The 27,535-nt window shown below is 36.9% G+C and overlaps 6 protein-coding genes and 1 non-coding gene across 7 annotated transcripts; 5 read left to right on the top strand and 2 right to left on the bottom strand.

Annotated features, from left to right (window-relative positions):
- Positions 1–347: 347 nt before the first annotated feature.
- On the top strand, positions 348–13,516 carry LOC139088635 (RILP-like protein homolog). Its single transcript, XM_070637890.1, has 4 exons — positions 348–508; positions 10,474–10,632; positions 11,039–11,802; positions 12,266–13,516. The coding sequence occupies exons 1-4, from the start codon at positions 365–367 to the stop codon at positions 12,372–12,374; spliced, it is 1,176 nt and encodes a 391-aa protein (XP_070493991.1). The 5' UTR covers positions 348–364; the 3' UTR covers positions 12,375–13,516.
- A 1,546-nt stretch (positions 13,517–15,062) lies between these two features.
- TRNAH-GUG (transfer RNA histidin (anticodon GUG)) lies at positions 15,063–15,134 on the bottom strand. The gene has a single exon. It is a non-coding gene; the product is annotated as a tRNA-His (tRNA).
- A 998-nt stretch (positions 15,135–16,132) lies between these two features.
- LOC139088654 (pancreatic triacylglycerol lipase-like) lies at positions 16,133–17,538 on the top strand. Its single transcript, XM_070637913.1, is given in 2 exon segments — positions 16,133–16,462; positions 16,880–17,538. Coding segments are annotated over 2 exon segments (921 nt in total). The 5' UTR covers positions 16,133–16,200.
- A 219-nt stretch (positions 17,539–17,757) lies between these two features.
- Positions 17,758–26,743, bottom strand: LOC139088653 (pancreatic lipase-related protein 2-like). Its single transcript, XM_070637912.1, has 5 exons — positions 26,635–26,743; positions 25,822–26,388; positions 25,180–25,559; positions 19,033–19,162; positions 17,758–18,104 (listed from the first exon to the last, which is right to left on the bottom strand). The coding sequence occupies exons 1-5, from the start codon at positions 26,675–26,677 to the stop codon at positions 17,758–17,760; spliced, it is 1,467 nt and encodes a 488-aa protein (XP_070494013.1). The 5' UTR covers positions 26,678–26,743.
- LOC139088663 (phospholipase A1 member A-like) lies at positions 18,350–19,563 on the top strand. Its single transcript, XM_070637922.1, has 3 exons — positions 18,350–18,410; positions 18,471–18,824; positions 18,880–19,563. Exons 1-3 carry the CDS (start codon positions 18,371–18,373, stop codon positions 19,497–19,499), a joined length of 1,014 nt encoding a protein of 337 aa, XP_070494023.1. The 5' UTR covers positions 18,350–18,370; the 3' UTR covers positions 19,500–19,563.
- LOC139088661 (lipase member H-like) lies at positions 20,529–22,066 on the top strand. Its single transcript, XM_070637920.1, has 3 exons — positions 20,529–20,627; positions 20,951–21,310; positions 21,371–22,066. The coding sequence occupies exons 1-3, from the start codon at positions 20,585–20,587 to the stop codon at positions 21,991–21,993; spliced, it is 1,026 nt and encodes a 341-aa protein (XP_070494021.1). The 5' UTR covers positions 20,529–20,584; the 3' UTR covers positions 21,994–22,066.
- LOC139088662 (phospholipase A1 member A-like) lies at positions 22,457–23,821 on the top strand. Its single transcript, XM_070637921.1, has 3 exons — positions 22,457–22,603; positions 22,665–23,018; positions 23,074–23,821. The coding sequence occupies exons 1-3, from the start codon at positions 22,564–22,566 to the stop codon at positions 23,694–23,696; spliced, it is 1,017 nt and encodes a 338-aa protein (XP_070494022.1). The 5' UTR covers positions 22,457–22,563; the 3' UTR covers positions 23,697–23,821.
- Positions 26,744–27,535: the final 792 nt, after the last annotated feature.

The raw sequence follows: 27,535 nt of genomic DNA, 5'->3' as shown, positions 1-27,535 counted from the left end.
ATTTTCAACATTTTCAACATTTTCAACATTTTCAACATTTTCAACATTTTCAACATTTTCAACATTTTCAACATTTTCACCATTTTTCAAACTTTTTCAATTCAACATCAGTGTCCACCCTCTGAACAATTCTCTCATTGTTCTATTCTCTCCCTCTCTCTCTCTCACTCAATTCTCTCTTTTCTCATTTAAATCAAGACAAAAAAGAATTTTTTTCATTGAGAAACAAATTTTTCAGTCTGAGTCATCATTTGTTTACGGCCGCGTAAGTGAGCAAAAGTCTTTTATTTTAATTTATTTAAAATTTTCACAAAAAAAGCAATTTTTTCAAAAAATATCCAAAAAAAAGTTTTTCGGTCTTTAAATGCCTCGAAATTTCATCCAAATGAGTGAGTCAGCAAATAATTCAATACAAGAAATATCTGTGGTTGATGTATATGATTTAGCAAGTGACATTGGTAAAGAATGTGAAAAAATTATTGATGCATATGGAACCGACACGGTGAAGGTAAGGGAAACTTTATGATTGTGAGAGTGTGTGTGTGTGTGTGACGGAATTGATTTAAAGGAAATTACGGAAGTGCTCAGCATATTAAGGAACAACTTTTTATTCAAATATCCGAAAATGGAATTGAGTTAGACAAGGGGTGGACAACCTTATGGTTGTTGTGGTACATATTGATAGTGTAAAGTTGGAACTAAAACTGCACACGACATACGGTTTATGACATTTTCAAGTTTATTGGTCACAGACTGTTCAAGACTGAGCTAGATGGAGGGTGGAATAGGATTTGATGATGGAACTCCAAATCTCTTACCCATTATCCAACCCCCAACCCCACTTGTCCAAACCCAACCCCCAACCCTACTTCCCCAACTCTCAACTCCCTCCCTCTCCTCACTGCCATTCCCTAACTCTCCCACGACCTCCTTCCGACTACTCTAGTCACCTACTGCCCCAATTCCTCCAACAAACTCCGATTCCCTCCCTCACCCCAACCCCGAGTCCTCAATTCCTGACCTCCACATTCCTGCTTACCCTCTCTCCGACTAGAGAGGTCTCCCCAAATAGGTAGGTCCCTTCTCTCTTTCCTCGTCCCTTCTCCCTCCTTCCTTCCAGCATCCCATACAATGAAAAAAGCTGCTTTTTTTGTGATGAAGTCTGACAGATTGTGTCTGTGCAAATGGAGATAAGGAAAGTTTTTTTTAATTTGTTTAAATGTGTCACGACAAATAAAAAATTTCATTTTTTATCGACCGGAATTTTCATTTTTATGTTTTTTTGGGGAAAATGTTGATGACTGGATATGGAAATTTTTGTGGTGATTGTTTTGCATTAGTTGTGATGGGGATGCTAAGTTATTGAGTTACGCAATTAAGATGGGATGGAGTGTTTTGGGGATGTCTCGTGCAATGGGTGAGGTCAAGCCAGCTTAAGTCAAGTTTATTAAAGTCAAATCTACTTAAGTCAAGTCAACTTGCATCAAGTCTACTTGACTCAAGCTAACTTGACTCAAGGTTACTTGAGTCAGTTCAAGACATTCTCTTAACATTCTAGAAATAAGATCTTTCTACATCACTTCCATATCAATCATCATCTTGTTCCAAAATCCATCCAAGTCTCATGTGTATGCTGATAATTTATTAATAGTTATGATAAGGAATATTTATGTGATGTAGCAGAGCTGAATGCCTCTTATGGACTATTTTTAAACATTTCTTTTTTTTTGTTCATTATTGCCTGCATAAATTATTCACAATCATGTCTTATTCCTTCAAAAATAAGAAGCTTTTCTTAAGGCTTTATATGATTATTGTAAGAACAAATTTTTTGATGCTTCAAGACTGATTGTATCTAGCTGTGACATTAACAAGGATAAAGACGATGACAAAGGAATTGGATTGGAAAATTTGTCCAAAATTGCTGATTGTCAAGTGGAATTTTCCATGATATTATTGAGATTGTAATTAGTTGCTGGGATGTTACAGGGTAAGGGATGTGGGAAAAGGAGTTGAGGGTCAACTCCTAATCCATCCCTGCCTCACTTCCCTCTCCCTTGTTCTGGTTAGTACCTTGGAGCGTAACAAAGGCTGTTTGATGTTTAACCGGTCGATTATGCAGTTTGAACCGAGTGGCCAACTTGAGTCAAGCCCACTTGAGTCAAGCCTACTTGAGTAAAACCTACTTGAGTCATGCCAACTTGAGTCAAGACAGTTCGAGTCAACCCAACTTGAGTCAAGGCTATTTAAGTCAAATCCACTTAAATCAAGTCAAATTGAGTTAAGTCTACTTGAGTCAAGCTTTTTGAGTCAAGCTTACTTGAGTCAAGCTTACTTGAGTCAAGTCTACTTGAGTCAAGTACTCGAAAGTTCGATTCCGATTGAGGTAAACAACTCAACTTCCACAACTCCTTAACAATTCCATCAAATTTACATAAAAATAATTAAGCTACTGCTTCCCAACATTACAGAATCCATACATTTATGCATCATAAGTATGGAAGCTCGAAAAGTGTCAATCCAAGTGTCATCATTACACGACTGTTCAGACAAGAAGTGATGAAGGCATTTAGTTATACACAGCGATGTCCAACAGCGAAGAAGTAAATGAAATGTCTTAATGATTGATGTGATGTTAAGGGTTATGAGTTGGGTGGCTGGGATGATGATGACTGGGAAATTTTTGAAAGTTTTCCGAATTTTTCGAGATTTTTAATGAATTTTTCCGAAATCTTCATAAAATTTTCCAAATTTTCACGAGTTTTCCATCAATTTTCCTAGTTTTCCCGTATTTTTCATAAATTTTTCTGGGTTTTTCCAATTTTTCAAAGAATTTTCCGTTAATTTTTCAAATTTTTCGCGATTTTTCACCAAATTTCTGTCCATTTTCCAAATTTTCTAGAATTTTTCATCAAAATCTTCGTTAATAGACCGAATTTTCCGATTTTTTTTAAGGAATTTTTCCAAATTTTCCATGGATTTTCTCCATTTTTCACAAATTTTCCCCACAATTTCCTAAATTTTCCTGAATTTTAACAAAATTTTTCCGAATTTTCCAATATTTTCATGATTTTCCACAAAGTTTTCCTTTAATTTTCCACAAAATTTAAATCTTCAAGATTTTCCCAAAAATTTCCCATATCATCCCTCAACCTTACTATAGCCACCCTATACCGTCATCCATATCAAGTCTAAAGGTTGTATCTATCAGACGTACGCAAACAGTGCAACAATGTAGGCATGAAAGTGACAAGAATGAAAATGAAAAATTGTCTCGTAATAGACTTAACAAGCTGTTCGTGAGGTAAATGCTAAAGATTGTTATTAGCAAATAGAAAGAAATGCTTCCGATGTGGATTAAGTTAGTGTTTGTGACATAAAGGAAGTAACTGTTGATGACTTTGTAAGTAAGCGTGTTATATGATTTGGAATGGAATGGATTAGAAGGAATTGGGGGTTAATGGGGATGATGAGGGTTGGTTAAGGGATTGTCCTTGGTATTAAATTGAGATTTTCTGGTTGAGGACCTTCTATATACCGTATATCATTTAACATATCCTCTATACCCAACAACCTAAGCCCAGGGTGGCCTAGAAGAAAAAATCGGTACATTTTGAGGCTTTGTCGGGACACAGCAGCAAGGTAGAAAAGTAAAACAGCGTCCTGACACAATACAGCACATGATCGCCATACCTTTACCCTTCCCTTCAAAACCCCATCATCACACCTCCAAATAACCTAAACCCACGTCAAAAATGCCCCCTCACCCTCTCACCCCTCCCCAAATTCCTGCAATCAATTTTATATCAAATTAAATACATCTCATAAAAATTAAATTTAATCATCGAGTCTAATTAAATCATTTGCACATCACAACATTGATTACTAAGTCACGATATGACTAACAAAGCATAAATGATGCGATAATTAAAAAGAGCTGATGAGAAATAGCGGTTGAATTGGGGATGATTGGGCAGTTATGTCATGTGTAAGGGGATGTTACTTACTTACTTACTTCCTTGGCTGGGGCGCACGTGGGCCGATTGCCGCGCATTTGGAATGTCTAAAGACTCTATTCTTAGAATATTCGGTTAAGGGGTGTGAGTTGGGGTTAGTAAGATTGTGATGGAGTGGATGTTGTGGCTGACGATTATGATGTACAATGGGTACCTCAATAGGGATAGGAATCGCTTTTAGGTACCGGTTCTGTCCAATTTTTTACATGGCAAGTGATTACGTGGAAGATTAAAGTATTCATGGAAAGAAGCTGTCGAAAGAATTGGAATAGGTAATTGGCAAGCGGTAGCCAGCGATAGAGTCAGCTTCAGGCACCGACTGAGCGAGGCCATGGATTACACTCGATGTATACGGTACCAGGGAAGTAAATAAGTAAGAGTCATTCTGAATCATGAAAGTCCGAGCTATGTGCAGGGATATGTCTATTAAAAGATAGAGGAAAAGCCTATCCAAACCACCTTGTCTGAAGGTTGGCAGTTCCACAATAAGACTAGAGTTGTTTAGGGCTTACAACCGACCATTTCCGAAATCAACTTATTCAAAGAAAGCAACATAAGGTGCAGTGAGTAAGTAGGAATAACAGTGAGCAGGAAGGACATGGACTCAATTCCACCATTTCCCTAACTTCCGTACAATCCCCATTCCTTGTTTACGAATCAACAACAAAAAAAGACTTATGTTGACTTAATCGCAATCTTGTTTAATTAAATGATGTAGCCAGCGGATTGTGAGAAATGAGAATTAAGGAAATGCGGGATGTTGTGGGACGAGAAATGGAAGTGAAAAATGATTTTGTGGATTTATGTTTACAGACTTGATTTATTGGCTGTGTATTTGTGTGTCTTGAAGGAGAAAATTTTGTTGTGGTCAAGAATGGATAATTAATGGATAAATAATGAGTTGAGCATGGTTGTTTTCTATAAATCACTTAAATTTAGGTTTGATAAGGAAAATGAGACACCTGAAATGTTTTTGGGATAAATTGGCATTGAGTCAAGGATTGGATTGACATTTTTAATGGAAATTATTGATAAGCTTAGAAGTGATTTGAGGATTGGGAAGAGGTTAGTTGATGGTTTTATGGTCAATTTTTGATTGGGTTGAATAGCACAAGCTGGTTGATCGATCCATAATCCGGGATCAGACTGACGTGACTCTGACATAGCTTTAAGTCGATTATTGTACCATTTGAAGGTCCATTGGTAGCCATATGGATGACACCTGAAGGTTTCTGCCATTTAGCCATAATAAGAGAGCTTTATTGGATCCTCAAAAGCTACATGATGGAGACTCCTTCATTTGCGTCCCTCGGCATTCCATATGAACCCATCCTCCTCTATGACACTCACTAAACACCTCACTTCATTCCCAAAATCAGCCAATTCCAACAAGAACATCCAAAAACATCCAAAAAAAAAACAATAACAAAACCTATCAAAATAATTGCATGCATGCCTAAGTCCCAGATTGTTTTCTCAACCAAAACTATAAAAAAATTCCACAACAAGCACACAAAAAATTTTCATTCAACCTTCGTTTTAATTTCTTTACAAAACAGAACTTTTTCCAGCATGAACTACAAATGGATGTTGTTTTTCATATACATAATCAGTGATGGGCAACCTGAGTGATTCGAAACACTCATATCATACTTTTTTGAAATTTCATGAATCGTATGGCGTGTGCGGTTAAGATCGAGGATTACTAGCAGAGTTGGCAGGACTCAAATGTGGATGCAACTCCAAAAAAAAGTGGAGGCCGACACCATAAAGTCCATACTTTTAGGACTTTTGGAGTCCGGTACCAAAGTACTGCTAACTCTGATTATCACTAACGTGTGCCGCGAAGAACAAAAGGTTGTCCACCACTGATATACAAAATCATAGAATTGTAGAGAGTGAAATGGAGAAGTAGAAGTTTTGCAAGGTTTAGTTACTGTAGAGGAGTTTTGTGGTTATTTTTAATAATGTAGTTAATTAAGAGAAGTAGTTAATTGAAGGATGGAGGGTTGGGTAGGAGTTTGGGGATGTTATGAGTATTGGATGAGAGTTTGGAGGTATTGTGAGTGTTGAGGTATGTGTTGGAGGACTTATTTGGGTATAATACTCGATAATAAAAGGGTAACGTCATCCAGAGTTGGTAAGGACTCCGGAAATCTAGATCGACCAGACTCAAATTGGATTCCCAGGTTGAACTCCAACGAAGCCAAGACTCTATTAGAGTCGGACTACAAAATAGGGTCCTACCAACTCTGAGGTCCGTTTGGTGTCTGAGCTGAGTGGCATTTAGGGTTTCCGAGTCATATTTAGATAAAATTTGCTTGTTCGGTAGCAGAGTCTCTTTTACCGAGTGATTAGGGAACAGTCCGGATATCCTTGTGATGACAGGAGCTCAATTCCTAACAGATATCGATAAGAGCGTAGCCAGAGGAACCTTTAAGGGCAAAATTCCAATTTTCGCAATTTTCTTAACAGTTTCTTACCCAAGAACCAATCCAAACTACCCCAATATACCCAAGTCATCAACCCTAGAACATCATCCACACCTCAACATTAAGTCACCCATCCATAAAGTTAAGAACAATACAAAACAAAAAAAAGTTTTATTTTTATCATCCAACAGTAAAAAAGGCTCACATTTTGCAATGACGCAATCTTTATCATTTCTCAGTGAATGTCAAGGACATACAGTCAATGCAGATGTAAAACATTTTTTGCAATTTTTCTTCATTTAGGAATGAAAAATTATCAGCGATTTTCTGTTGGATATCCTTTAAATTTCATGAGAATAAAGATTAATGAATATTTTTATATTATTATTTTTGGGACCGCACTTGAGGCTTGTTGTGGATGCTGATGTTGATGAAATTTGTGTAATATTTGATGGGACCTGCTGTTGATGGATGTGCTGATGGAAGTGAATTTTTTTTTGTTATTTTGGGAGAAATTTTTATTAATTTTTTTGGGTATTTTGGGTGTGGGTGGAAAGGATGGGAGATGGTGGTGGGATGAGAGTTGGGGTATGGGGGATGTAGAGGATTGAGCACTAAATGTTACTTCCTTCGTCTCAATTTTGGCTTTGAGCTTGTTCAAGTTACATCAAAATTGGACAATTTTGGCATTTTTTGGGATTTTTGTTCAATTTTTTAGGATTTGTATGAATTTTTTTGACATTTTTGTGAATTTTTTGTCAGTTTTCGTTGATTTTTCGGCAACTTTTGTTAATTTTTGTTGAATTTTGAGCAAATTTTCTCAAATTTTAATTATTTTTGTGCATTTTTTCCTTCAATTTTTGAGGAATTTTGTGGATTTTTGTGAATTTTTGGTAAATTTTTGGTCAGTTTTTGTACATTTTTTGGCCATTTTTGGCAAGTCTTGACTAAATTTAAACACATTTTCACATAAATCGACTTCTATCCCAAATTTAAGCCAGCCATTTAAATTTTCCACCCTAAACAATCCCCATAAACCTAAAAAATCTACCAAAAATTAATCAAAATTTAGCTCATAAATCATAAAATTCCAACAACAAATTTCCCTCCCAAAACTCCAAACCCTTTACTATCCTATATCTTATATATTATATCATATTTCCCTATCTACTCAAATCTCATTCATTTAAAGGTATCAATAACATCTAAGCATCAATATTTATTTATGATTTTCAATGATATATATATGAAGAATGTGAAAATTGAAATGGAAAATAAAATGATTTGATATTAATAAGGTGATGGAAAGGAAGAAGTAAATGATAAGTAAATGATTATTTCTCATCGAATGCCTTTTGTGTCATTTTTTGAGTGATTTTTTTGTGATAGTAAATTGGATGATTTTTTGAAGGAATTGATGAGAATTGAAGATTAAAAGATGTGATTTAGGGATCATGTATTGTGTCTATTTAGGAGCTGTAAATGTAAAATGTATTTTTGGGGTTAGACGATTTTTGGAAATTTGAAGGTTTTTCTTATGATTTTGTACGAGATTTATAGCCAGGGTCAGGTATTATTGCAAATCGTAGAAATTGTTATTTTTAGGATTTTTTACAATTTTTTATTTGCAAAAAGAATCCAAAAAATTTAAAAAAAATCACAATTTTAACTACTAATTCTCGAGACAGAGACCAAGACCGAAACTTCCCGTGCAGCAAAGTTGGCAGGACTCCAATATGGAGGCGTTTCAAGTGCAGTCCGGACGCTACAAAGTCCTGATTTTTTGAACTTTTAGAGTCCGGACTCCAAAGTCCTGCCAACTCTGCCGTGCAGTTCCGATCTCGGTATCAGCATCAGCTACTCTTAGTTAGTGACTAACCCTTAATTCATTAACCACCATCATCCAATGCCACTATGCATCACTTAATATGTGCCAGTAATTCTCATAATAATCATCTCCTACCATGTAATATCACTAAACTTCCCTCTAAATCATCATAGTTGATGAATAATCTGAGAATAATTTATGTGACACTATCAATCTGTTTACTCATACAACTTTCTATGTCGACTAACCGAGTGACAAATTTGTTTTTTTTTTTTTTTTGGCATTAGACACGAGTCAAATTAAGATTACAATAGTAAAGATGAATAAAATAGAATCATAAATGCACGGGTAGCTGGTGAAATTATTAGAATGTCTTTTGGTGTCGTTTTAATCTCTAATAAGCAAAAAGAATGCCCTCAAGAGTTTGCGAACCTTAAAAACACTAGATGAGCATGCTCATGAGCGTTATTCTCACTTTATGCGGCTCTTGAGATCTTGAAGAAATTGCCTTCTTGGGTGCTTAACGCGGTTAAGGTTTAAAGTCTCAGACTGTCGTCACTCATTACATAATGCTCTTAATTTTGATTGGAGTCCAAAAGAAAATTTTTTGAAGACTGTACCGCTCGGATTGCTTCATTCATTTATTTCAAATAAAATCTTCTGTGTATATCCATAACTCACATTTTATTGCCTTCTCATTTGTAATAAAAATGTAACAATGTACAACACAGTTGACCAAATTGTAACAATAAACATTAAATATCCTTTTTCTATTGCAATTCAGGTGTGTATGAAGAAGCGTAATCGAGACAGCTTGGGCCTCTTGTGGGAGGGCCTTGACAATAGTATTTTTTGTCAGTTTGAGGTTTTTAGTGGATTCAAATTTCTTATTGAAAAATTACAAATAATTACAAATTAAAGGATCGATGGTATTCAATTTCAATACTGTCGGACTTTGGAATTCAATTAAAGTCCAATGGAGTCAGACTACCTGGTAATGCCTCGATTTTAACTAATTTTCGAAACAATCCTGGAATATCTCAACAAGGGCGATTCCTACATCTGCTGAGAATTCTGAACATTTGTAGTTCTCCCCTAAATGCACCTCTTCAGCTACAACATCAATCCCAGACCATTCCATTACTTTCCCTCCATTTCTACCTTTCCTATATGTCATTTATGTTTACAATGAAATTGGGAAAAATAAATTTTTATTTGTAAAACTTTTTCTCGTAGAATGTCTGAAATGGAAGATATTTTGGACATATTTTGTGGATGCCTGAAAATGTATTTTTGTCCACAACAATCTCTGTTGCTCCATTTAAAGGTCATTTTAAGCATTAAATATCACATTTCATCCATGAAAATATAAAAAAATATTTAATTGAGTCATAATAAATTCATTTAAATTAATTGGAAAAATTAAATGGACTTGAAAAAAATGTCATCAATTAAAAATAGCTGGTTGTGCCTGCCTGTGTTCATTAAAGTTGCACAACAATTATCTGTAAAGTCATGGAATATTTTTTATTGATCCCCGCCGAATCATTTGCAAGTCGATGTGAAAATTGCAAGCTTTTGAATGGATATTGATTAAAAATTTATCGGAATCGACTCGATGATGTGTTTTGACTGGGCTTGACTGTTGAATATTTGATGACCTTTTTTAAGAGCTTTATGGTGAATTTTTTGGATTGAACATGTTGTTGGGATATCTGAGGTATCTGCTTGATTTTAAGGGTTGATGACTCAATTGAGGTGAGTAAGGTGAGTGAGGTGAGTCTGGTGAGATTGGTGAGTTTGGTGAATGAGGTGAGAATGAGGTGAATGAAGTAAGTGAGGTGAGAGCAAAATGAGAGTGAGGTGAGAGTGAGGTGAGTGAGGTGAGTTAGGTGAGTTAGGTGAGAAACAAAAAAGTTTGCCCACTCCTGCGCTCATGCCATCCACAGCTAAATACCAATAAGCCTCAAAATCCACTTCAATTTCACTCAGCACTTCCAACATTTTAATTTTTTCTAGGTGAGTGAGGTGAGTGAGGTGAGTGAGGTGAGTGAGGTGAGTGAGGTGAGTGAGGTGAGTGAGGTGAATGAGGTGAGTGAGGTGAGTGAGGTGAGTGAGGTGAGTGAGGTGAGTGAGGTGAGAAACCTTACTATATATAGTCATTAATCTTTACTTCCTTTTTTTACTCTCTTTACAGTCATTAATTCCGAAATGCATTACTGCTTTGGAAATGCTTGAGGCATTTGCCAGCGAACGTGAAATAGTTGCAAGTGAACTACAGGATTTAAATGCTAAAATTCTCAAATTAGAGAATGAAAAGGTTGAACGATCTGAGTCACGGAAGCGTTTTGAGAAGGTAAGGATGATGATGATGTTACCCTGTGTCTCTCTGTGTCTCTTTGTGTCTCTCTGTGTCTCCCTGTGTCTCTCTGTGTCACTCTGTGTCTCTCTGTGTCTCTCTGTGTCTCTCTGTGTCTCTCTGTGTCTCTCTGTGTCTCTCTGTGTCTCTCTGTGTCTTCATGTGTCTCTCTATGTCTCTCTGTGTCTCCCTGTGTCTCTCTGTGTCTCTCTGTGTCTCTCTGTGTCTCTCTGTGTCTCTCTGTGTCTCTCTGTGTCTCTCTGTGTCTCTCTGTGTCTCTCTGTGTCTCTCTGTGTCTCTTTGTGTCTCTCTGTGTCTCTCTGTGTCTCTTTGTGTCTCTCTGTGTCTCTCTGTGCTTAAATTGATCAATTTCTAGTAACTTTTCACTTTATATCCTCCCCAGGAACTCGAAGCAATCGAAGAATCATGGCGCGAAGAGACCCGCGAACTCCTCGAAGCCATAAGTCGCCTCCAAGACGAAAACCGTCGTCTCGAAAAGGAACGCAACACATCAACACCATCAAAAGCCAATTCACCAAATCGTACACAAATTGAAGATTTTCATTTAATTCAAAAGCTTAAAGAGCAAGTCGACAAACAACGAACAGACATGAAGAACAAGGAAATGGACATAGAAGAAAAGAGCTGCTTAATGGACACAATGAAATCAGAAATTGAGCGACTAAAGTCAACATCATGTGAAACGAAACGAAAATCAAAAATAATGCAGGCACAAGTAAAGACATTATGTGAGGAACGTGCTGACTTTTTGGCAAAAATTCAGGATCAACATCGTGAAATGATGTCGTTAAAGAAGCAACTTGGTATTGTTGAAAAGGAAAGTGAGGAACTAATGTCGCCGGTCGATGACGAGGAACACAAGCCAAGATTTACAGTTGCTGAACTTAAAGAGGTGCTGGCTGAACGAAATGACCTTAAAAAGCGTGTTAATGACCTTGAGGAGGAACTGGTCAACTTCCGACCACCAAATCCACCGCCACCGACAGCAACAGCTGATATAAAGTCACCAGAAATTCCACAATCTTCCATAATGACTGAGAGTATTTATGATCCATATGATCTTCCGGTACAAGGACCATTACCGCAGGAACCGAGTGATGCACCATGGAAAAAGTCATCGACTGGGTCATCGGGAATTAGGAAATTGTAAGGACATTAAATCAGAGTTGCGAAACAGACTCTAAGTGTGATACACGTGACACATGTGACACCTATGACAATTATGACACATGTGACACTTGTGACATTTGTGACACATGTGACATTTGAAAAACGTGTGACACTTGTGACATGTGACATTTGTGACACTTGTGACATCTGTGACACTCGTGACATCTGTGACACCTTGTGACATCTGTGACACTTGTGACATCTGTGACACTTATGACATCTGTGACACAATTGACATTTGTGACACCTGTGACACTGATGACCATGTAACAGGCAAAAACCGTATAAATTCTTGGTAATTTGTAGGGTTTTGAAAGAAAATCCATACAAATTACAAAACATTTGTACGGTTTTTGCCTGTCACAGCTGCCTGTTCTGCAACTCTGAATGAAATTCATAAATTTTGACTAACTTTTTAACATTCTTTTTCTCATTTTAGCTTCCGCAAGTTATTCTCTGAAAATGACACAGCATTTCCACGATCATTTACCATTTCCACTTTGACAAAAATGGCGCTATCGGGACCGCAAAGTGATATTAGTATTTAAAGATAATTTATTAGAAAATTTAAATTTTTTTTGTAGAATTATTGTTTGATTGTTATGATCGTAGACTTTAGGATTGATAATGATGGTTTTTTGGTGACTATTTGGGTGTTGAGAGGTGATTCTTGGTGTGAGTTAGGGGATGGTTAGGTTTCTAGGGGACATGACGGTCGTAAGGAGGCTTATTGGCCTGTAAGGGACGTGATGGTCGTTATTAGACGTAATATGGTCGTTAAGGGACGTAATATGGTCTGTAAGAGAACTTAATGGGTCAATAAAAGGCTTAATTGATCTGTAAGGGACGTAACGTGTCTGTAAGGAACATAAGGGTCTGGATGGAACGAATAGGGACTGTTTGGTACGTACAGGTTCTGTAAGGGACGTAACAATTGAACATCAAACAGACCATTAATTAGAAACCCAATAACTTCACCAGTTCAACCCACCAGTAATGATCCATAAAGACCAACTTAAAGCTAGTCACAGTAAAAAACATCATCTAAAATATGTAAATTATGACAAATACTCAATATCATCATGAGAAAAACATGATCAAGTATTATTATTAAAGATATATTTAAAAGTTACACATTAAAGTAGCAGAAAAAAGACAAAAAATATTTCAATTGGCAGCTTTAAAAGCGATTGATTTCTTCCAGAAGGTGAATGCTCGAGTGGCATGCTGTTCATTATGTTACTGTAGAATGAAAACAAGTGTTATTATGTCGATTTTACTAAGTTAGGATTCCGAAATGTCTTTAAAAACTGGAAATGTCGACTCTTTGTCGATTTGATGTAAAATTCGAGGAAATCAGACGGAAAGTAAGAAACTTAAAGTTCATATTAACAGCAGTTTATCAATATCATAATGACCATGGTATGTCACTAGAGCTGAATCACCAACAGTTTTGATAATGGACACCAAAATTGAGATTGAATTTAAACCCATGAAATCCTCTATTCTTCTTCAAATCATCAAAATTATCACTATCATGATGGAAATTTAGTGCCAATGACAAATACATTTTATTACAGAAACTAAACGAATTTTAATCACAATTGCACCAGAATAGCACAAGTCGGCTGATTAATCCAAGTTCTGTCTATAAGCAAGTATATTTCTGGCTTAGTCAGAATCATGCCTACCTGGTCTTAGATTTTGGATTTATAAGTCAATTTGTGCTATTTGCGTCAACTACTTAATCTTTTTATTATTTTCTTTTTGATTAAAATTTTCCACAATAGTTTCAATTTTGGATTAATTCATAAATGATTTTAATTTATCCATTCATGATTCATATACATTTAAAATTCTAAAAACTATCTAGTCTATTCTATACTGAATGAGATATAAAAGAAAAAAAAACTAACTTAGTGGGTCCAGAGATCTGATATGACGATAAATTAATGACAAAAAAAAATAGGAATTTTATTCATATTTCTTAGAGAAACTTTTTAGGAATCAATAAAATATAAAACAAAATATTCAAATTTATTAAATTAATTTTTTAAATTGTCAAAAAAAAAAATTTTAAATTAATTTATTAATTTTTAAAATCAAAGTTTTGATTTTCAAAATAAAAAAATTAAAAACTTTTTAAATTAGAAAAATTAAGTTTAAAAAATATAATTTTTAAAAATTTCTAAAATATATACTTTACTTTACAATTTTGACAATTTTGTTAAAATTTTTTTTAAAATTTTAACAAAAGTAGTAAATTTTTTTAAAAATTTTAAAATATTTTCCATTTTAAATGACAAATTTATTCCCAGAATTTCAACAACAAATCAACATAATTTCATTTTATACAGACTTAGTACAGGAAGACATCAACAGACAAAATCTAAAAAGACATAGAAATCCAAGCTTCTGATTTAATATGAAAATTGCTGTACAAAAGCTTGTTTTTGTAATTGAAAAAAAAAAAGTCAAGAAACCTCAAAAAGTCAAATTTTGTGGAATTCCAATACTAAGTCTTTTTACAAAAAAAAAGAAGAAAAAGAAAAAAATGTTAAAAGTTGAGACTGTAGAAAAATATCAATTAAAATTCAAATATCAAATAAACAAAAAAAAATAATTAAAAGTGAAATATTCCAAATTTGAATATTTTTACTTTTTAAAATAACAAATAAATTATCCTCATAATCATATCCATGTGTATTGTAATACATTTTACAAAAACTCTAAATTATTCAGTAGTGAGTTATGTCGAAAAGGGGAACTTAAATTTTTTTAAATTTTCTTTTTTTTAATTTTTTTAATTTAAAAAAAATTTAGTTTTTAAAAATTTTTTTTAATTTTTGTGAGCTTTTTTTTAAAAAAAAATTCAATTTCTTTTAAATTATTTTTATTTAATTTTTAATTTTTTTTTTTTAATTTCTATATTTTTTAATTTGATTGAAAAATTCAAAAGTATTTAAAAAACTTTAATAAAATCATTTAAAATTCAAAATTTTTTTTAAATTTCCATTTAAATCTTCGTTAAAAATTCCAATAATTCCAAAATATCAATAGAGATTTTATATAGAAAACCAAAAATAAAATAAAACTAAAAATTTGCTCCAATTTACTTATTTACTAGAATTGTTGAACAGCAAAGAAATTTCTTTTGAAACTAATAAAAAAACAATAAAAAAAATGTTGTGAAATGAAAAAAAAAAAATCAATTTTTATTAAAAAAAGTAACAATTTGCCGTGACCAGGATTCGAACCTGGGTTACTACGGCCACAACGTAGGGTCCTAACCACTAGACGATCACGGCTTACTGTTGGCAATTGTTTCTTGCTGATGAATGCTTTTGGATTAATAGACTATTTAAAGCACAACTGGAACGAATTGTATTTTGTTGTTATGCTTGAGTAGATGTTGAATAAGAAGTGATGTCGATGGTAATTGCTAATTTCAGATGAATTGTTGCTTGTTGAATGCAATGTGATGGTTTAGATGTGTTATGGCTGTCGAAGAATAGTCAAATTAAGAGTCCAAGTGACAGAGTTGCTATGAGATGACTAAATGACAAAGAGACCAAGACACCATGTAACCATGTGACCATACAAGCAAGCGACCAAAAGACTATGTGACCATGAAACCATGAGACCAAATGACTGATCGGCCATGAGACCATGTGACTTAGTAACTATTTGGCATTTTACTATGTGACAAAGACATGAAATGATTAAGTGACCAAATGACCAAATGACCATGTGACAAAGAAACCAAATGACTAAGTGACCATGTGACAAAGAGACCAAATGACTAAGTGACCATGCGACTAAGAGACCAAATGACTAAGTGACCATGTGACAAAAAACCAAATGACTAAGTGACCATGTGACAAAGATACCAAATGACTAAGTGACAATGCGACAAAGAGACTAAATGACCATGTGACAATGACACAAAATGACCATGTGACCATGTGACCATGACACAAAATGACTAAACAACCTAATTTTCCAAACTCTAAAACCTTCCAAAGCCCTGAATTCTTTCTCTCTGCCTTCTTTAATCTTCCCTGATATCATTTCACGTGTAAATCACTTGACTTAGTCCATTCTACCATTTTCTATGATATATTTCTTATCAACTATTTAATTAATTAAGTTACCTTATCGATAATTATTTAAGATCCCAGCATTAATATATGCCTATAAAAATGTCCAAAAAATCAGTCAATTCATTACTGCCTTAAATTTCTTTGACTAGACATGAAGCTCGTTCTGTTAATTTTAGTTGGTGTCATTTTCGGAGCACATTCAGCTCCTGTACAAGACACTTCAATCTACGGTGACGAACGATGGACAATAGCTCGCGATGGTGAAGGACGAATGCATCTTGTTGACTTGAATCCAATGGAAGTTGAGCCTGAAACGTTCTTTGATCCAAGTGCTGACATGTTCTTCCTGCTTTACACAAGATCAAATCCAACTGATGGACAACGAATCACATATAATGTACAAAGTCTTGGAAATTTCCGCAGAAATGGCAGCACACGAGTCTTAATCCATGGATGGACAACGTCATCAATGTCAACTGAGAATGTCTTTACCAGAAATGAGTTTTTGGCTCAGGGTGACCATAATGTGATTGGTGAGTAATATGTAGTTAAGTAGTGCAACAGTTGGAGCGACAGTTAGAGCACAGTCGTAGTAATGGTCTCAGTGACAGTCAGACTGACAGAGTGACAATCAGACAGACAGTTCCAGTGACAATCAGTCAGACAGACAGTTAGACATACAGTGAGAGCGACAGTCAGACAGACAGACACAGTCACAGTTAGAGAGACAGTCAGAGTAACAGTTAGGCAGACAGTTTGACTGACAATCAAAGCTACTGTCTGACAGACATTTAGAGCGACAGTCAATTAGGACCGTCAGTGCAATAGTCAGACAGACAGTCAGAGCAACAGTCAGAGTGACAGTTAGCATAACAGTCAGACATACAGTCATACTTCCTGAAATTTAGTCAATATTCTATAATTAATCAATCTCAATCTCATTTATTCAGCCGTCGATTGGAGTGTCGGTGCCAGTGCAAATTACATCACATCCAGGAACCGAGTCAGCTCAGCAGGTCAAGAAGTTGCTCGATTCCTTGACTTCCTTCACTCAAATGGCTTCATTCAATACAATCAAGTTCATCTTATCGGTCATTCCTTAGGATCACACGTAGCCGGTCATGTTGGCAAGAATGTCCAAGGTGGCAGAATTAGTGTCATTTTTGGAACTGACCCAGCTGGTCCATTATTCAATACCAATAATCCAGATCGTCTTGATTCATCAGATGCTGTCTATACTGAAGCAATTCACACAAATGCCGGAACTTTGGGTATCAGTGAGCCAATCACACATGCTGCATTCTATCCAAATTGGGGATCATCACAGCCTGGATGTGGCATTGATATTGGCGGAAGCTGCAATCATGCACGTGGTCCATTATTTTATTCAGAATCAATTCGTAGTGATCGCTTTAGGGCACGTCAATGTACTGGATATGACCAGATTGTAGCTAGAAATTGTCCCGGAACTGGAGTGACTGCTGTTATGGGCGGTGACAGTCCAAAATCATTACGCGGTGTGTTCTTTTTGGAGACAAATGCTGAAGCACCATTTGCAAGAGGCTAAAATTAGAAAATAATATTATTTTATATCTTATCAGGTCCTTGATTTGGACCGGGATTTGCTGTTAATTTGTAAATATTGATTGGAATTTGGGAAATAAATGCTTTTGAGTTTAATGGACTTTTATTAGTTTTTTGATAATGGAATTTTTTGTAGTTTACTGTTCAATTGATGTTCCAGGTCATTCTGTGGAATTTGGAAGCAAGTTAGTAAGGCATTTCGGGTGACCCACTGAATTGTCCATCAGGCTGTAACTTATGGAACCTAAAACAGAGGCCTATATCTCACACCAGCCAAAATTCCAGTCACACCAGATCCTGGACAATTTCTAGCAACAATATCCTCATATCCAGCACATTGTCTTGATCGGAATTGATCGCTGTTGACAGACTCAGAATAAAGTCTTGTAGCACGTCCATGAGCACATCCACCACCAATATCAACACCACAACCAGGCTGTGATGATCCCCAATTTGGATAAAATGCAGCATGTGTAATTGGTGCATCAAAACCTAAAGTTCCAGCATTTGTGTGAATTGCTTCGGTATAGAAGGCATCGCTGGTGTCAAGACGGTCTGGATTGTTGACATTGAACAATGGACCATTGGGTCAGTTCCATTAGCATACGTGCACCACTTTGTCATACCAGGTGACCCACTGTACCGTCCCAGTCATGTATCTACACCATACCCTCACTTTCCCATCCCATACCCTCCTACAACTCACAAATCAACCCCAACTGCAATCTTTTCTTATCTTAATTAATGATTACAGCTATCAAAAGCCTTTTATTATCATTATCGACTAAGAAAATTCCCAATAAAATACCTTAAACAACCACAAAAGTATGTAGAAGCAGTTTACTCTTCCTACAGACATGAAGCTTGTTTTGGTCATTTTTGCTCTATTTTGTGGAGGTAATTCATGTTAAGGCACTCAATTTAGTGGAATTTCCTCAATTTTACCTCATTTTCCAGCCTACGCGACTCCAATCCAACAGCCAGTCTTTACCGACTTCATCGAGCCTGAACGATGGACAGTAACAAAGGATGGTGAAGGCAACATGCGATTGATTGACTTGAATCCAATCGCAGCTGAACCAGAACCAGCATTTGATCCAATTAATGACATGTTCTTCTTGCTGTTTACAAGATCAAATCCAACAGTTGGACAAAGAATCACATTTGATGTCCAAAGCATTGAAAACTCAAATTTCAGACGTAATGCTGGAACTAGATTCTTAATTCACGGATGGGGATCGTCATCCAACTCTGGTGAGAATGTATTCACAAGAAATGAATTTTTGGCACGTGCTGACATGAATGTTATTGGTAAGTAAAGTTTGGGAACTTTTTGGATGTCCTCTAACCTCAAATTCATCCACAGTCGTCGACTGGAGCGTCGGTGCCGGTGCAAACAACTACATTACAGCCAGAAATCGTGTTGGACCTGCTGGTGAAGTTGTTGGACAGTTCATTGACTTCCTGCATGAAAATGGCTATGTCCAGTTCAGTCAAGTCCACATTGTCGGTCATTCACTTGGATCACATGTTGCTGGACATTCAGGCAAGAATACACGTCGTGGACAACTTAATGCAATTTTTGGAACTGATCCAGCTGGTCCATTGTTTAATGTCAACAATCCAGACCGTCTTGACACCAGCGATGCCTTTTATACGGAAGCAATTCACACAAATGCTGGAACTTTAGGTTTTGATGCACCAATTACACATGCTGCATTCTATCCAAATTGGGGATCATCACAGCCTGGTTGTGGTGTTGATATTGGTGGTGGATGTGCTCATGGACGTGCTACAAGACTTTATTCTGAGTCTGTCAACAGCGATCAATTTAGGTCAAGACAATGTGCTGGATATGAGGATATTGTTGCTAGAAATTGTCCAGGAACTGGTGTGATTGGTATTTTGGGCGGTGACAGTGCTAAGACTATTCGTGGTGTATTCTTTTTGGAAACAAATGCTGAAGCTCCATTTGCAATGGGTTAAAGGGATGTAGGAAGGGAAATTGGGGATTGATTGATGAATAAAATGTTGGAATATGCAGGATATAGTTGCTGTTTTTGAGTTTTAGTGGATATATCTGTTGATTTTTCAGATGTTGGAAGGGAATTGAGGTGAATATTGAAGGTTTGGATCTTACTTGTGTCCATCAATTGTATAACTAGGGATGGTAGTCGAAGGATCTCTCCCAAGCAGCACATCATGTTGTCTAAGTCACCAGGATGATGCCAAAGTTTCTGTAAGACACAAAGTTGCTCTTACGGCACCGTGACAGCAGATTTTGACCCAAAAGATTTCTAAGGATAACGAATGCGGCTCGTCCTATTGTGCTGCATGGGCCCACTTCTTAGGATGTCAAAGTACCGAGCAACACAAGGCTGCATTTGACAGCAATTTGGATGACACATGAAATTTTAAAGTCGATTACAACCAGAATCCTGGATTGGATGTGTTGGACATTCCTTACGCGCGGCAATGGACACTCGTGCGCTCCAGCCAAGGAAGTAAGTAAGTAAGAACCAGAATCGGTAGGATTTCACTTTGGAGTCCATTTGGTGTCTTTTGGATTCCAACTTCCGGAGTGCTACTGAATCTGATTAGGACTTCAAATGATGATGATGATGTTTGGTTCCTATTGATCCACTGTGAATTGTAAGGCGTTAATAAAGCGAATGAACAGGTCTCTGTTCCGGGCTATAACGGCTACTTCTGTTAATTTCTTTTGTTGTTGTGACTACAAATGAACTCCATATGGATTCCTTGATTATATGTTGTGCTGTTCGGGAATGCTGTTGGCACTAAGTTGTCTCCCAAAAGACTGAGTTATGCCTCTCACCGTCAAGTATCTACGTCACTATAATTTACCTCTCTACAATCTCTTCTCATAGCTAGTCTTAGACTTAATCCTTTTACAAACAAAAAACTGATTGTACCCCCTCGAGTTGCTTTGCTTATCTTAATATATATGAGCTATATTTCTTTATCAATTCATCCAAATAGCTTTTTTGTGCGATAAAATTCGACAAGAATTCATAGAAAGTCGTTAGTAGAGTTCAACTCTTTGGATTGATATGAAGGGACTTTTAGTGATTGTTGCGCTTGCTGTTTGTGGAGGTAATGAGACTTAGTGTATATGACAGAGTTGGTTGGACTTCAATGTTGAGGAGCATCCACTTAAGGGCTCCCGATGGAGATTTGTCTATACTAAAACTTCGGGAAACGTTACATCTACTGGAGTCCGGATTGGATTCCAATAGAGTCATGTTCAGTCATTTTAGTGGCATTTTGGTACCTAAACTCATAATGTCCGGCCAACTCTAGTGCTAAATTGCCGAAAATTGCCAAAAATCATTTAAACTTCCAATTCCAAACTCAAAATCGTACCTTTTATCTCATAAAATCACCAAAAACCTCAAAAATCCCTTCCTTTTTTCCAGCATACTCAATTCCACTTCAACCCGCCCAGCCAGTCTTCACCGACTTCATCAAACCCGAACGATGGTCAGTAGCTAGAAATGGAAATGGACGTCTACACTTAGTCGACTTGAATCCACTTGTAGCTGAACCAGAACCAGCATTTGATCCAATGACTGACATGTTCTTCTTGCTGTTTACAAGATCAAATCCAACAGTTGGACAAAGAATCACATTTGATGTCCAAAGCATTGAAAATTCAAACTTCCGTCGAGGTGCTGGAACTAGATTTTTGACACATGGATGGACTTCATCATCGGAATCAAGAGAAAATGTCTTTACACGTGATGACTTTTTGGCACGTGCTGATTACAATGTCATTGGTGAGTTTGCATAAATTTGCAAAATTTCAAGCAATCCTAACCTCAAAATTTCCATTTTAGTCGTCGACTGGAGCATCGGTGCAAGTTCAATCAACTACATAACATCACGTAATCGTGTCGGACCTGTCGGTGCCGTCGTCGCTCAACTTATTGACTTCCTTGATGAACACGGCTTCGTTTCACATGCTCAAGTCCATGCCATTGGCATCTCCTTAGGTGCACACATTTCTGGTCATGCAGGCAAAAATGTCCGTCGTGGTAGAATCAATGCCATTTTTGGAAATGACCCATCCGGTCCGCTATTCAACATCAACAATCCAGACCGTCTTGACTCATCAGATGCTGTCTATACCGAAGCAATTCACACAAATGTCGGCGTTTTAGGCTTCGATGAGCCAATCACACATGCTACATTCTATCCAAACTGGGGTGGACCTAATCAACCTGGTTGTGGAACTGATGTCAGCGGTGCTTGCTCACATGCTCGGTCAACATTCTTATATTCTGAATCCATCAATAGTGATCGCTTTAGAGCACGTCAATGTACTGGATATGATCAAATTGTTGCTAGAAATTGTCCAGGAACTGGTGTTGTTGTTAGTATGGGCGGTGATGTCGCTAGAGATGTTCGTGGTGTGTTCTTTTTGGAGACAAATGCTGAAGCGCCATTTGCTATGGGTTGATGATGGATATAGGGTGGGGAGGGGATGTAGAGGGGATTGTAGTGGAATTTAGTTGAATAAATGATGAAATTTTGAAATTTTTGAGGATTTTTTGGGGTTTTTTGGGGTTTTTTTTTTGAGGATTTTGAGGATTTTGGAGGGCACAAGTCGGTTGATCGATCTAGAATTCGGTCTTAGGCTGCCATTTAGGGTCAAGAACGACACTTCAGGTAACTTAAACTGCCATAATTCTGACTTTGTGCCAAATTTGACAACATATTCGGCTTGGAACCGGATTTTGGATCAATTAACCGACATATGCTGTCCTAGAGCTCATTCTGAACACTAAACTTTCAGAATCTTTACCTTTAAAGTGTCTAAAACACCTTCTAATGCCTGCACACCATATCAGAGCTTTTACATTACCAATATTGAACCCCTGCCGTGTCTCTTATCTTAAGGATTAACTTTTTTAATTAATTTACTTTCTGACTTAATTCACAAAGCTTTTCAGAACTTAATTTCACTTCTATATAAAGTCATAGAAAGTAGACTCAAGCTTGTTAGACGTTCAACACACATTGGACAGACATGAAGCTTGTTTTGGTCATTTTTGCATTATTTTGTGGAGGTAATTTCATCTTAAGTCACTCAATTTAGTGGAATTTCCTCAATTTTACCTCATTTTCCAGCCTACGCAACTCCAATCCAACAGCCAGTCTTCACCGACTTCATTGACATTGAACGATGGACAGTAACAAAGGATGGTGAAGGCAACATGCGATTGATTGACTTGAATCCAATTGTAGCTGAACCGGAACCAGCATTTGATCCAATTAATGACATGTTCTTCTTGCTGTTTACAAGATCAAATCCAACAGTTGGACAAAGAATCACATTTGATGTCCAAAGCATTGAAAACTCAAATTTCCGTCGTGGACATGGAACTAGATTCTTAATTCATGGATGGACTGCATCATCGGAATCGGGAGAGAATATTTTCACAAGAAATGAATTTTTGGCACTTGCTGACTACAATGTTATTGGTAAGTAAAGTCTGACAATATTTTGGATGTCCTCTAACCTCAAATTCATCCACAGTCGTCGATTGGAGTGTCGGTGCCGGTGCAATCAACTACATCACATCACGTAACCGTGTCGGACCAGCTGGTGAAGTTGTTGGACAGTTTATTGACTTCCTTGATGAACACGGCTTCGTGTCACATGCTCAAGTCCATGTCATTGGCATATCCTTAGGTGCTCATGTGTCCGGTCATTCAGGCAAGAATACCCGACGTGGTAGAATCAATGTTATCTTCGGTAATGATCCAGCTGGTCCATTGTTTAATGTCAACAATCCCGATCGTCTTGATATTGGCGATGCTGTCTATACGGAAGCTATGCACACAAATGTTGGAGTTTTAGGCTTTGACTTGCCAATTACACATGCAACATTCTATCCAAATTGGGGTGGAACTCAGCCAGGATGTGGTGCTGATGTTGGCGGTGGCTGCTCACATGCCAGATCTACACAACTTTATTCTGAGTCTGTCAACAGCAATCGATTCCGTGCAATTCAATGTGCTGGTGGATATGATGATATTGTGGCTAGAAATTGTCAAGGAAATGGTGTAACAGCTGTTATGGGTGGCGATAGTGCCAAGGACATACGTGGTGTTTTCTTTTTGGAAACGAATGGTGAATCGCCATTTGCAATGGGCTAAAAATAAAGCTATAAGGAATGATTGTCGAAAATAAACTTTTGTTATCATTTAATTCGATGGTTTAGTTTGTCATGATTGATTGGAGAAATTAAATAATAAAGTTTGTGATATTTATGAATGGTGAATTGATTGAGTATTGTGATTAGTTGTTGGTGGTTTGTTGAGATTGTAGGGGTCTTTGGCATGTACTCGAATAGCATAAATTGGTTAATCGATCAAAAATCTGGATCTGGACTTGTATGACTCTAAGCTGATGTTGATTTCAGGTGTCAGAGTCACGCCGGCTTGGTATTGGATTTAGGATCGATTAGCTTAGACTGCATAGTGTACCCAACATACCTCTAGAACTTGCCATACAGTTCTCTAACACGAAGACCAAAGAATCCCGAAAGCTGAAGACCAAAGAAACCTGAAGACCGAAGAAACCCGAAGAAACCTGAAAGCCGAAGAAGTCCAAAGACCGAAGAATCCCGAAAACCGAAGAAACCCGAAGACTGATGCAATCCGAAAGTCAAAGAAATACGAAAACAGAAGAAGCCTGAAAACCGAAGAAACAAATAAGCCGATGAAACATGAAGACCCGGAGGAACGTCGAAGAAATCCGAAGACTGAAGAAACCCGAAACCCGAATAAACTCGTATGCCGACAAAAATAGAAGACTGAAGACCGAAGACTGAACCCGAAAAAGCCCGAAGACCAAAGAAACCACTTAGCCGAATAAACCCGAAGATTGCAGAAGCACAAAGGTCAAAGAAACTCGAAGACCTAAGAGACCCGAAGACCGAAGAAACCCGAAGGCTGAAGAAACCCAAGAAACGAAGAAACCCGAAGATTAAAAAAAACCGAAGACCGAAAGAATCGGAAGACCGAAGAAACTCAAAAACTCACGAAGATTATGTCCATAATCCAATACAATATCAACAATAAATCCCACAAGATAATCTCAAACGTGACTTACTCTCTTTGTTGTAAAAACGAGACATTTAAAGTGGGCGTGAATCAATAAAACAAAGCTATTTCTAGAAGTAAACAAGAAAGTACTTAAACTGATAATTTATATCAGTTGGGAATTTCCAAAACTCTTAAAAATTTTGCTATCGAAATTCCGCTAAGATTTACTTATCTTATCATGAAAACAAAAAAAAAAGATTTTTCAATGAAAAATTGAAGATCAGATTTAAATCCTGATGGGGTGGGTTTGGTGGGTGCATTTTGGGGGACTTGCACCCAGATGGACGACATTCCATACCAGGGACAATATCAGGGGTTCACTTGGTACGGCAAAGTGACATGAAGTATAAGTGAACTACAGGTACGGTACAGGTATACCATGCCCAGTGTACCACTATACCTTACCAATGCAGTACCTATACCCTACCACAACTCCATAAATCAGCAACAAGCCATCACCCAAGAATCAACCTCAAAACATCAATTTTCTCAATTTTTATTTGTATCAAAAATATTCCTTCAAATCTCATCAATTTTGAGCAAATGGTGGAACTGAATTAGTTCCAATAAAGAATACACCAGACAATGCCTTAACACTATCACCACCCATCGTTCCAAATCCAATTCCAGGACAATTTTGTGTCAAAATTTGTTGATAACCCGAACATTGTCGTCCAATAAATCTATTGCTTGTTATTGACTCAGCATAAAGATGAATTGAACGTTCATGTGCGCAGTTGCCGGTCAGATCAATTCCACATCCTGGCTGTGATGAGCCCCAATTTGGATAGAATGTTGCACGTGCTAATGGCTCAGCGAAGCCGTTATTGCCGGCATTTGTGTGAATTCCTTCGGTGTAGATTGCATCAGTTGATGCGAGACGGTCAGTGTCACCGGCGCTGAAGAGGTTGGCTGGAAATTTGAGGATAAGTTAATGAATTTTAACGGATTTTTAGGGTTTGAAATAAATTTAAATTTTTAAAATTCAAATTTTAACGGTTTTTAAAATTCAAATTTTAACGGTTTTTAAAATTCAAATTTAACAGTTTTTAAAATTCAAATTTTAACGGTTTTTAAAATTCAAATTTTAACGGTTTTTCGAAATTTGAATTTTGAAAGTTTTTTTAAAAGTTGAATTTCAACAGATTTTTGGAATTCAAATTAAGATACTCACCAATAGGATCCAATCCAAAGATAGCACCAACCCGTCCACGAGTCACCTGCTTACCAAGATTACCAGCAACATGAGCACCAAGATTAAATCCAACAACAATTATATTCTCAATATTAATCAGTCCATTCCTATGCAAATCATCAATAAAAATGGAAATAGTTCCACCCGTAATTCCAACACGATTTCTAGCTGTTGCATACACAAATGTATTAGATCCAGCACTCCAGTCCACAACAATCACATTATGATCACCATTAGCCAGGAACTGATCACGACACAATGTGCTGACTAAGGAATTGCCATTTGAGTCATATCCATGAATTATGAATCGTGTCGGATTAGCTGGATTCCAATTTGAATTTCTGACTGTATTCATGTCAAATGTGAGTCGCTGCGATGACGTCGGATTGCGTCTTGTGAACAGGTTAAAGTGCATGTCTGTGGACGGATTGAAGAACGGTTCCGGATCGACTTGGAGTGGATTTGCGTCAATGACTTGCATTCGTCCATTTGTGTTGGCAAATATGCTCCATCTTGGGCTTATTTGATCCAATGGAAGGGCGTTGGCTGTTGGGAATAATCAGTTAGACTCATCTATGGATGACTCAGAGTGTGGCCGTCTCAAATTCGAGTTTTTCGACATTAGATTGTCGAAAAATTCGAACAATCCAAACTCAACTTATTTTAAAATAAAAATTTACGTTACGAAGAAAAATAAAAGTAACGGTCAAAAAAAATTTGAATTTTGAAAGAAATTAACGGTCGTTTTTGAGACAGCCACACTCTGGGATGTCTAAATGTCCAATTCCTTACCTCCAGCCAATAAAGCTGTGACTAATATCACAAACTGCTTCATCGTTTCGACTTCTTGTTGATTCGCAACACGATCAAATAGAACTGAACTTGGCAAAATAATAAATTATAAAAATTTGCTGACTTTTTGTGTCGAAATCTTATCAATAAGGAATAAGTTATCGTGAAATTCATAAGATAAGGTACGGGAAAAGTGACATTGAGGAGTTAAAGGAAGCAGAAATGTGATAATGAGACAAGATTAATGATCTGAATTTTGTGAGATTAGAAGAGGTAGTTGAGGTGAAAATGTGTCATGATAGGGCAACTAGGGGAGAGATGTAGATATAGTGGCATTGACTATCCTACCTGTTCTACCCCGAGGCGTATTAAGGAGAAAGGGGAAGGGGTCACACAGCTCCTCCTCTTTCACTACTCTAGGTATAGCATGGTATGATATGGTATAGTATAGCAGGTCAAGTGAGGCTTTACCATGAACAGTATATTACCCAAGGGCACTTACCTACCCAAGGGTACTTCACTACCCAAGAGCAGATTAAGAGAGAACACTTAACTACCCTAGGACACCTAATTGCCCAAGGGCACTAAACTATTCTAAAACACTTAATTATTCAAGGGCACTTGACCACCCAAAGTAATTTAGTTACTCATGGGCACTCTTCTTTCTCTTCTACAAATGAACAGAAGCTCTATTCTCCGGAGGTGTGTAGGATACAGTAGGTACAGTACGGTATAGGTACATCTCTGACTCGGTATAGTGGAACACCTGTTATGGCAAAGTATTATCCTCCACTACTCAACAAGTGGTGTACTTAACTATTCCATAACACTGATGAACTATTGATACGGATGAAAGGTATAATATTTGTAGATGTATAGGTGTAACTACTGTATAAGTGTA

This window comes from Chironomus tepperi, unplaced genomic scaffold, assembly GCF_022539635.2.
Source record: "Chironomus tepperi strain 1889 unplaced genomic scaffold, CSIRO-AGI_Ctep_v1 contig_168, whole genome shotgun sequence".
Lineage (NCBI taxonomy): Eukaryota > Metazoa > Arthropoda > Insecta > Diptera > Chironomidae > Chironomus > Chironomus tepperi.
This window is presented reverse-complemented; position numbering and strand designations above follow the sequence as displayed.

Coding starts and splice junctions, on each gene's coding strand:
- LOC139088662 (XM_070637921.1), top strand. CDS start 22,564: ATGAAGCTTGTTTTGGTCATTTTTGCATTATTTTGTGGAG. Junction 22,604..22,664: donor TTTTGCATTATTTTGTGGAG/GTAATTTCATCT, acceptor CTCATTTTCCAG/CCTACGCAACTCCAATCCAA. Junction 23,019..23,073: donor TGCTGACTACAATGTTATTG/GTAAGTAAAGTC, acceptor ATTCATCCACAG/TCGTCGATTGGAGTGTCGGT.
- LOC139088663 (XM_070637922.1), top strand. CDS start 18,371: ATGAAGCTTGTTTTGGTCATTTTTGCTCTATTTTGTGGAG. Junction 18,411..18,470: donor TTTTGCTCTATTTTGTGGAG/GTAATTCATGTT, acceptor CTCATTTTCCAG/CCTACGCGACTCCAATCCAA. Junction 18,825..18,879: donor TGCTGACATGAATGTTATTG/GTAAGTAAAGTT, acceptor ATTCATCCACAG/TCGTCGACTGGAGCGTCGGT.
- LOC139088653 (XM_070637912.1), bottom strand. CDS start 26,677: ATGAAGCAGTTTGTGATATTAGTCACAGCTTTATTGGCTGGAG. Junction 26,389..26,634: donor CACAGCTTTATTGGCTGGAG/GTAAGGAATTGG, acceptor TATTCCCAACAG/CCAACGCCCTTCCATTGGAT. Junction 18,105..19,032: donor TCCAGCAACATGTGATCCAA/GTGAATGACCGA, acceptor GCTAATGGAACT/GACCCAATGGTCCATTGTTC.
- LOC139088635 (XM_070637890.1), top strand. CDS start 365: ATGCCTCGAAATTTCATCCAAATGAGTGAGTCAGCAAATAATTCAATA. Junction 509..10,473: donor ATGGAACCGACACGGTGAAG/GTAAGGGAAACT, acceptor CTCTCTTTACAG/TCATTAATTCCGAAATGCAT. Junction 11,803..12,265: donor TCATCGGGAATTAGGAAATT/GTAAGGACATTA, acceptor TTCTCATTTTAG/CTTCCGCAAGTTATTCTCTG.
- LOC139088661 (XM_070637920.1), top strand. CDS start 20,585: ATGAAGGGACTTTTAGTGATTGTTGCGCTTGCTGTTTGTGGAG. Junction 20,628..20,950: donor TGCGCTTGCTGTTTGTGGAG/GTAATGAGACTT, acceptor CCTTTTTTCCAG/CATACTCAATTCCACTTCAA. Junction 21,311..21,370: donor TGCTGATTACAATGTCATTG/GTGAGTTTGCAT, acceptor TTTCCATTTTAG/TCGTCGACTGGAGCATCGGT.